The following is a 10,872-nucleotide window of genomic DNA, read 5'->3' on the forward strand; positions in this document are numbered from 1 at the left end:
ATGAATTACATTTTTTGGAATTGCCAGGGCGCAGGTGGTAAGCCATTCCTGCGCGCCCTCAAGTTCCTTCTAAAGTCTCATAGGCCAAAGATCCTAGGACTTTTTGAACCCAAGGTCTCCGGCGACCATGAAAATTCTATTTACAAGAAGCTTGGATTCTCGGATTGGATTAGAGTGGAGGCAGTCGGCTTAAGTGGAGGCATATGGATTTTTTGGGAGACTCCATTACGGGTCACGGTCTCATACACTCATCCCCAATTTGTGTTGTTACAGGTGAAGGAGAGTAATCAACATCCGTGGTGGTTTGCGGCGGTGTATGGTAGTCCTACACACCATCTACGGAGACGCCTGTGGCAGGATCTAAGGCGATCCACACGTGGGATTGTCGGGCCCTGGATTGCAGCTGGGGATTTCAACTCAGTTCTATCAAAAAGTGAAACAAGTAACTATTCTTCTTTTTCTTCTTGCAGGAGCTCAGACTTTGCAAATTGGATCCTAGAAGAAGGCCTGGTTGATATGGGCTTCTCGGGGCCAAAGCTGACTTGGGTGAAGGATGGACACAGCGATTTCATAAAGGGAGCCCGATTAGACCGGGCCTTGTGTAGCACAGAATGGAGAGTGCAATTTCCTGAGGCGTCAATGACGCATCTCGCCCGCTTCTCCTCGGATCATGCACCCCTCCTTGTCCGCCTGAATGAGGACAATAGTCGACGGAAGGAGGCCCCGTTTGTCTTCCAGGCAGCTTGGCTCACACATGCAGATATTCATAATGTTGTGGCAAACGCCTGGGACACGGGAAAGACTTTAATGGAAAATACGGGCACCTTGGCTGCTACCCTGTCAACTTGGAATAAGGAAACTTTTGGTAATGTTTTCAAACGTAAAAAAACTCTTGCGTCCCGAATAAGTGGTATTCAGAAATGCTTGGCGACTTCTTATCACAAGGGCCTTGTCAAACTGGATCTTAAGCTCAGAGAGGAACTAGAAGTAACTCTCCAACAGGAGGAACTCATATGGTTTCAGAAATCAAGGGAAGAATGGATTTGTTTGGGTGACAGAAACACGGCATACTATCACGCTGCAACGACTATTCGTAAAGCACGGGCTCCTGTCCAGGCGCTGCTCGATGATAATGGGGTATGGATTACTCAGGACTCAGAACTGAAAAGCCATGTTAGGAATTTTTATTTGAATCTTTTCACGAAAGATGCTCAGGAGGCTCCAGAGGCAGGATATTTTGCTAATTTCCCATGCTTAAGGCCGGTTGATTAGGCAATTTTCAATAGAACGGTCTCGAAGGACGAAGTACATACTGCCCTCAAAGACATGAAACCGTTCAAGGCACCGGGCCCAGATGGTTTCCAAGCGGGTTTTTATCAACATATGTGGGATGAGATAGGGGATGACGTGTTCCAGTTAGTTCACCAGGCTTTCATATCGGGAAGCCTTCAGGATGGTCTTAATGATACCCTCGTAGCTTTGATCCCTAAGGTTCAGAACCCGGAGACGATCAAGCAGTTCAGGCCTATTAGCCTATGCAATGTTGCATATAAAATTATAACGAAGACGATCACGAACAGGTTAAAACGGATCCTACCTAAAATTGTCGGACCTTTCTAGAGCTCATTCGTCCCTGGCCGGCAGATTACAGACAACATTCTCATCTTTCAAGAGGTAATGCACACTATGCGTGAAAAGAAAGGTGCAACTGGTTACATGGCAATTAAGTTGGACCTTGAAAAGGCCTATGATCGTCTATCTTGGGATTTTGTCCAGGATACCCTTGAATCTGCAGGTTTCACATGTGTTCTTAAGGATCTAATGATGAATTGCATTCAAACCCCCAGACTTTCGCTAATCTGGAACGGGGAACGACTAGAGGCTTTCAGTCCGGAACGAGGTGTTAGACAGGGGGACGCAATGTCTCCCGCTATCTTTGTGCTCTGCATGGAACGGTTAAGCCAGATGATTGTAGCGACTTCGGAGAGGCGGGCTTGGACAGGTATTAAATTGGCAAGAAATAGTCTCGTCCTAACACATCTCTGTTTTGCAGATGTCATGGTGCTCTTCACGGAGGCCACGCTGGAGCAAGTTGATGTCATCCTGGATTGCCTCGATCAGTTTTGCAATGCATCTGGACAAAAGATCAGTTTAAGCAAGTCACAAGTCTTCTTTTCGAAAAATACTAACCAGACTATGACGGAGGAGATTACACGACGACTCCGGATCGACAGTACGGAGGACTTGGGGAAATATCTTGGCGTACCGGCGATCCATGGACGGGTTACCAGTGCCACGCACTCGGATTTGCTTGCTCGGATTTCTAGCCGCCTTGATGGGTGGAAGGCAAAGACTCTGTCACTTGTGGGAAGAATCGTGCTTGCACGCTCTGTCTTGAATGCTATTCCGGCGTACACAATGCAGACGACTTTTTTACCTAAGGGGGTTTGTTTGGAGATTGAAAAACGTACTCAAAAGTTCATATGGGGGGTAGCGGTACCAACAACAATATGAGCTTGGCAAATTGGGACCTTGTGACGACAGCAATCGAGGCAGGTGGATTAGGTATCAAACGCATGCACGAGCTGAATTTGGCTTTTATGGCGAAACTGGGCTGGCGGCTTCTGACTGAAAGTGGAAGCCTATGGGTAAAGGCAATCAACGCAAAATATAGAAAGTCGGAGGACTCACACAATATACGACAAGGGCGGCGGAACGTCTCCAATGCTTGGCGAGGAATTTCAGCAGCTTGGACACCCATGTCCCAAAGAGTCTCATGTTTGGTTCGAAGTGGTGCTACAACACGCTTCTGGATGGACAAGTGGATGTTACCGGAACCACTGTTTGGGCAGCTCAAGACGCCCCTTCCTCTGCCAGAATTATATGGCATGGTCAGGGACTACTGGGATGAGGCAAGGGGATGGAAGTGGGAGTTATTAGAGCATGCTTTAACACATGAAGCCAAGGAAAGACTAGCGGGGAAAGTTTTAACGACTTTGGATATGGACGATGAACCAGGATGGGGCTTAGAGATTAGTGGTAAATTTACTATACGTTCCATGTATGACACCCTGGTGGATAATCACGACTACCCTACTGATGAGATGTGGAGACGCATTTGGAGAATCCGTGTTCCTGCACGAGTTAATCTGTTTCTGTGGCTAGTACGCCATAAAAAGGTTCTGACGAATGCAGAAAGAGCCAGACGAAAATTAACGGCTGACCCTTTTTGTTTCCTTTGTGCAGGTAAGATTGAGGACTTGCAGCACTTATTTCGAGAATGTTCGGCGGTGACGGGTCTCTGGGAAGCAGTCATCCCCAGAAGCACGTATGCGAAGCTGAATGCCCTTACTTGGGACCAGTGGTTAGAAGTCAACCTTGACGGCAATATAAGATATGGTTTTGACGAAGATTGGCAAGCCCGTTTTGGGGCGAGGATGTGGTGGATATGGCGTTGGAGAAATGAAGGGATTTTTAATAACCGTTCTCTAAGGATACAGGAAAAACTCGAGTGGCTCGCAAAATACGATGTGGAAGTCAAGGGGGCGTTCAACAAACGTTTACACCCGGGGACTGGGGCCATGCAGACGGCCAATGAGCAGGCTGGATGGAAGAAACCGGATAGAGGATGGCATAAACTTAACATTGATGGAAGCTGCAAGGGACAAGAGACGGCTGGATGTGGAGGCCTGATCCGAGATGAAGCCGGAATTTGGTGTGCAGGCTTTTCTTCCAACATTGGGCGGTGTCATGTGCTCGAAGCGGAAGCATGGGGAGTGTTCCACGGTCTACGCCTGGCAAGGCAAGAAGGCATACAGAAGCTCATGGTAGAAAGTGACTCTAAGCAGCTCATTGATAGGATACACAGGAGTCAAAAGACAGGTACCAAAGTATGCAATATCATATGGCGGTGCATAAGGGAAGCTGAGGGTATTCTGCACGTGAAATACGTGCATGTGTTACGTGAGGGAAACATGGTAGCTGATTTTCTGGCAAAGGCAGCCTTTGCAAATCCAGTGGGTTGCCGAGTACTCAAGGAAGCTCCTCCGGAGATAGATGATCTTCTCAAGCAAGATGTAATAGGAGCAACTTTCAGTAGACACTCATGATTCTTGGGTATCCCCCTCCGTTTTTACCAAAAAAAAAAAATGTATCGTTTTGGTCTAAATATGCATGGATAATTTAGAGAAATATACACGTCTTTTTTAGATTAGGAAGCCTACATGCATTGTTTTCAAGTAAATACACATGAGGTCTGTTTGGCAGAGTTTATTTAATAGCTTATAGCGCTGCTAATAAGCTATAAGCTCTGTTTGGTAATATTTCCAAAATAAGCTTATAGTTTAAAATAAGACTTTATTTTGGAAACTACATTAGGTAGCGTTTCAAAATCAGATAGTAGCTTCATAATTTATTTTTTTCTTTTGTATCCTTATTAATTTAAAGAAATAGCATCACCCTTCCTAATTAAAACCCTTTACTTATTCTTTAGCTGCAATTTTAACGACAAATCCTTTAATATTATTATTAAACATTTTAAAGAAATGACAAATCCTTTATCCGCACCTTTATTATTATTATTATTATTATTATTATTATTATTATTATTATTATTATTATTATTATTATTATTATTATTATTATTATTATTATTATTATTTTATTATTATTATTATTATTATTATTATTATTATTGTTGTTGTTGTTGTTGTTGTTGTTGTTGTTGTTGTTGTTGTTGTTGTTGTTGTTGTTGTTGTTGTTGTTGTTGTTGTTGTTGTTGTTGTTGTTGTTGTTATTATTATTATTATTATTATTATTATTATTATTATTTTAAGATTGATTATCTAATATATATGATGGATAGGATGGAGATGTTATGGGATGTTAGATTGTGATTATGCTAATAGTTTTATTTTAAAATGTTAACTTTTTTGAAGACATAATGTTAAACTTTAATATGTAAACAAACTAATTTAAATTTTATGAAGATGTCTTTTTAGTCTTTTTACATTTATCAGCTTATCAAACAGTTAATTTTACTGAACACTTTAAAGCATAACAGCTAGCTTAACAACTCTTCATTTTTCAGCTCATGGCACTGTTTGGTAAACCTAGCTGAAAAGCTATAAGTTATGAGCTGAAAGCTGAAAAGGAGTTGGAAGCTGAAAAGCTATAAGCTCGGAGCTGAAAACTGAAGAACTGTTAAACTAGCTTTCATGATTGAAAGTGTTTGGTAAAATTAGCTTTTTGATAAGTCGATAAATGTAAAAAGACTAAAAAGGACATCTTCATAAAATTTAAATTAGTTTGTTTACATATTAAAATTTAACATTTTGTCTTTAAAAAAAAAAATTAACATTTTGAAATAAAACTATTAGCATAATCATGATCTAGCATCTCATAATGAAGTAGCAATATTGTTGCAAATTTAATAATAATAATAATAATAATAATAATAATAATAATAATAATAATAATAATAATAATAATAATAAATAATAATAATAATAATAATAATAATAATAATAATAATAATAATAATATTTGCGGTGAAAGTTGCGGATAAAAGAGAAGAGAAAAGGGTTTTAATTGAGAATGGTAAATTATGTCATTTCTTTAAAATAATAAGGATAAAGATGGAAAAAAAGTTAGGAAGCTAGGAGCTTATTTTGGGAGCATTACCAAACAGAGCTTATAGCTTATTAGTAGCTTAAAATAAGCTATAAGCTCCTAAATAAGCTCTGCCAAACAGAGCCCATAACTTATAACTTTTCAGCTTTCAGTTACTTTTTAGTAGGGGTGTTAAAGTGAGCCGAAGCCTGCGGGTTAGCCCGCACCCGCCCCGCGATGGGGCGGGTTAGGGCTGCAAGAAATTAGGCTCGCGAAAATGCGGGCCTAACGGGCATGGCCCGCGGAGGGCTAAAGCCCGCGCGGGCAAATCCACATGGGTTGCGGGCCAGCCCGCGGGCCAGGCCATATTTAAAAAATAAATAATATATATAATATCTTTTTTTTTTTTAAAAAAAAACATATATATAATATCTTAATTCTTAGGCAGTGTGTAGATCTGACTATCTAAGAGTACGCAGAAGGGGAGAAATTCAATAATTCAATAATCCTTCGCCAATTCTTAATTCAATAATTCCTAGAGTACGTAGTTCTTCGGTTCTCGCGTCTTCATCCGCCTCCAACTCTATCAAACAATTACTAAAACTAAATCATCAATTCATACATATTTATGAATTACTAAATCGCCTCCAAGTCCAGCAAACATACATATTTATATATGTATTATACACAGACGGGAACTATAGATGGAAAATCTAAAGCCAAGAGAGAAATAGAGTGTGTTGTTGAACTCTAGCTTTGATCACCCTTCTACAGTTATGCTCAACGTGTGGTATCGATTCAGACGATTTGGGCGAGGTTTATGGATTTTATGAAAGATTCCGGTGCATTGAGGTGTATCATACACCGTGAGGATGCGAAAGAACGACCAATAAATAGTGCCATATTTCAAGCGGTTTTAACATGTTTATATACTATTTAATATATATTTTTTAAAATTTAAGTGGTGGCCCGTGTGACCCGCAAGCTCGCATGGGGCGGGCTTGGGCTGTATAGTTCTAAGCCCGCGGGCTTCGCGAGCCGGCCCGTAAAAGCCCACCAAACAAAAAGCCCGCGGTGGGGCGGACCTAATGAGGCGGGCCAGCCCGCATTGACACCCCTACCTTTTAGCTTTCAGCTAGATTTGCCAAACATAGTCATGATTTATTTTTTCAAACATCTACATATTTTTATAAATGTCCCATTTTTTAAGAACTTAGATCTCCATCCGTTTATTTTTTTAATGGATAAATGAGATTTATTCTCAAATTTTACATGAACAATTATTGGAATACAATTCTTTTTCTATATATAAATAGAGAAAATTGTAATTTATACCACTCATAAATATGTCACTCCTGAATGTAAATGTTAACCCTCAAATTTTAAAACGTGATATATATATTGCCCATTCCCTGAATTATTAGTGATGTAAATGTGGTTACTCGTCGATCGTTTTCCCTGTTCGAAGACCACATTTTTCCTCTTTTTTTTTTTTTTTTTTTTTTTTTTTTTTTTTTTTTTTTTTTCACCAACAACAATGTTTCTCCTTCTTCATATTAGGGAAAGGGCAATATATTTCATGTTTTGAAAATTGAAGGGCAACATTTACACCACTTATAATTCAGGGGTAACATTGATAATTGACATATTTATGATTGGCATAAATGACCATTTTCCCATATAAATATAATTGAATTGTCTTTTTTATTTTATTTTTATTTTTTGGAAATATCGAATTGTCACTTAAAGACTTAATTCTCAATTTGTTCATACGTTTTCCTTACATTTTGTATCGAATATTCCCCCGTGTTCTGTTTTTCATTTCTTATTTTTTTTTCATACTATCTAGGTGAAATACAAATATTATAATTTTACGATTAATTAAAAAGAAGTTCCGAAATGCAATTTGTTGAAGGAAAAAACAAACATGTGACCCCATTTTGTATTACTAGGCACTTTTATAATTTAAATAATTAAAAATATATGCTATATATAATTATATATACCCTTGTATAATGCTGACAATTTTGTGGGCTCATATGTGTACAAAGTTTCACACCTTTGACACCTTGAAACCCCTCAATGATGCTGAGTTTAATAATTAATTAGGTTGAAACGTGAAATATAGAACATGAGAAACTAAATTAATATAGTTTGACTTCCATTTGGAAGATTATAAGTTCGAGCCTCAGTGGAGGCGTTATTGGTTCTTTGTGTTTCAGTAGGTTGAGAAAGTATATGAACAGATACTACAATGTAATAGAGCCAGTAACTTTCAAAAAAAATAAAAAAATAATATAGTTTGACACATCATGATTGTTGTTTAGTGAATGTTTTGTTTTTGAAGTCAATAAAATTATTCTATTTATTGTGTTATCAAATTTAGTTATTTTTCTTATAGCCTGTCTCTCTTTGATGTTAGCTTCATGAAAAGATTCTGTAAATTTCAAATGTCATCTCCTATATTTAATAGTGAATAATCCCCAATATAATTAATAGTATGATTAGAGATTAGAAGCTGAATGCAATAATAATAGAAATTGATCTTCTAAAAAAAAATTGAAAATTATTGCAATTATGAACTCGATCAAATGGCATAGGATATAAAATTACACTTAGGGTTTGGGTAAGGTTGTCAATCATATAAGGGATATCATTAAGAATTTACTGATCTTTTCATAGAGTTAACAATGACTATATAATAGATGATTAAATTTGATAAAATTATACTCTGTACAAATTAAAGTCAAAATGTGGTGAAATTGATAAGAAGACTAGATTTGAATCAGTTTATTAGGTTATTTCGCTACATTTTCACCTAATTATAGTGGCACGAAGTGGCTCTCCCAAATGGACGGTCATGTGCTTGAACTTTAGTAAGGGCAATATTGACTCTTGGTGTTTCAGTAGATTGAGAAAGTAGCTATAATGAACAGATACTACATTATAACAGAGTCAACAGTATTAAAAAAACTACACTTATTATTATTATTATTATTATTATTATTATTTTTTTTTTTTTTTTTTAAAAACCCTACACTTTTATTAAATGGTGAATGTGGCGTTGGCTGTTAGGTAATTATAATAAAATAAAATTGCACCTTCGATAATAGCTATAACCTTTGATTTATTGGTAAACACTTGATCCTAGCAATTGGTGTCAACTATTGTAACTTGCATTCATTCTGCATTATCCATACTCAACAAATCTTTTAAACATTTTTAAAACAAACATAAAATTCATGTTATGTTATTTACCTTTAATTCAAATTGGTATTAAGTTTTGTACAATAAATCTTACAATAATTTCTTTTATACGTAACATTTCACATATAAGTATTACAATATTTATATTAGAATTACACATTGTAAGTATCACAATTTCAGTTATATGTATTATTACAATATTTATTATTAGTAATAATCATTTTACCCTTATGATAGTATCACAATTTCACATATAAATATTACAGAATATATTATAATTTAAAATTTGTTTATTTCAAACTAGTGTTAAATTTTTTGTAATAAATATTATTATTTCTATCGCAAGTAACAAATAACTATCTTAGATTCAACCTATCTCACGAATTAATATCCATGGGAAGGCTTCACACAAATGTAACTCATTCGTATAATAATAATAATAATAATAATAATAATAATAATAATAATAATAATAACAACAATAATAATAATAATAATAATAATAATAATAATAATATTATTATTATTATTATTATTATTATTATTATTATTATTGAAGTACTACTGACTCTGTTACAATGTAGTATCTGTTAATAACTATATATAATTATTTAATAGAGCCAGTAGCTTTAAAAAAAAAATATAATTATTTAATAATTTAATTGTATACAATTTAGTATCTGTTCGTATAGTATAATTATTTAATCGTATATATAATATAAAATATGCACATCAAGCCATGCATGCTCTTTGCCGTCGGAATTTTATTTGTTTGAACGCATAATAGTTATAAGTTTATTCTCATCAGTCTTTATATAATGGAAACAAACTCATCAAAAGATACTATACAGCTTAGCCTGCAAACTGAAGAGTTTCATTGTGAAAAAACAAGGCTAAATAATTCTAAAATATAATATGTTTAAATTTAAATAATGACCGCAAAAATTGAAAAAAAAAATATTCTCAAAAAGATAGTTTACCTAATAAATACAATCAGATAGTGGCTAGGTTTCCCTCGTCATGCTAAAAAAAAAAAAATTTCACAAGATGTATGAGACCAACAGATATTAGACTGGCGAGTTCACCTTTTCCACTGTTCTAGAATCTTTACATCACTTATGTATACATTCAAGTTAAGACCTTAACTCGATCTACCACAAAAAATAGCTCATCAAGAGTGAAAGTTGGGTGATACTTCTATGAGGCCGTCTCACGAATCGTTATTAGTGAGACGGTGAGGTCTAGATAGAAATGCAATATTTATGATAGAAAGTGTTAGGAACGAGTGTATTTAGATTTTGATGATACCAAACTAAATAGGAATGTAGACCTCTCTTTTACTCTCGTTATTCTGTATCTTTCGTGATAGACGAAAGTTGTTACAGCTCACCATGTGATTCGTGCTCAGTAGCATATTTTCACGAATCAGAGTCGTATTTAGTAAGTTAGAACTATTTGAAGAAGAGAGAAGATCAAGAGAAGGCCGAGAGATCTGCTAAGACCAAAGTTGTGGAAGGGTCTATCTCTCGTGTATAAAGATCTTAACGAAAGATAAGGACAATCTTTCGTTTTCTTTTGACCCGAGACCACAAGTCAAAGACTGACTTGATTAGACAAGATTCATATGCTATCAGAAGCATATTTGTCTAAGTCTCAGTGCTGGGTAAATCATCCTAGACAAATGGTGTCCTAGGAATGAAATTTCAAATTTCAAGGAGCATTTAATGATTAGTACATTCTGTCTGCACAAAATGACAAAATGGTTGGTTACTTTTTGAAACCAACGGCTACACAGTACATCCGCATTTAAGTCTCCTTACCCAGAGGTCATTACACACTGGTTAATAGGTTTGAAATTTCCAACTCCCTCCAACGGATGGATTTCTCACCCTATAAATACCCCTCTTGATCACTTTAAGAAGGTGCTGGTTTTTATCACTCTTTGCTATCTAAAAGCTTTCAAGTAGACCATCCTAAGCTTTCTAAACCAGTGTGTAGTTGTGAAGACTTATTTTCAAGAAGATCATCCATTGATCTAAGTCTTCATAACATCAA

At 36.1% G+C, this 10,872-nt stretch overlaps 1 protein-coding gene across 1 annotated transcript; it reads left to right on the forward strand.

Annotated features, from left to right (window-relative positions):
- LOC109179839 lies at window positions 1-1,272 on the forward strand. Its single transcript, XM_019329317.1, has one exon. The coding sequence runs from the start codon at window positions 1-3 to the stop codon at window positions 1,270-1,272; it is 1,272 nt and encodes a 423-aa protein (XP_019184862.1).
- Window positions 1,273-10,872: the final 9,600 nt, after the last annotated feature.

Source organism: Ipomoea nil, unplaced genomic scaffold, assembly GCF_001879475.1.
Source record: "Ipomoea nil cultivar Tokyo-kokei standard unplaced genomic scaffold, Asagao_1.1 scaffold0980, whole genome shotgun sequence".
NCBI classification, from domain to species: domain Eukaryota; kingdom Viridiplantae; phylum Streptophyta; class Magnoliopsida; order Solanales; family Convolvulaceae; genus Ipomoea; species Ipomoea nil.

Bases quoted from the DNA above. Each gene is read 5' to 3' on its own strand.
- LOC109179839 (XM_019329317.1), top strand. From the start codon at position 1: ATGAATTACATTTTTTGGAATTGCCAGGGCGCAGGTGGTAAGCCATTC.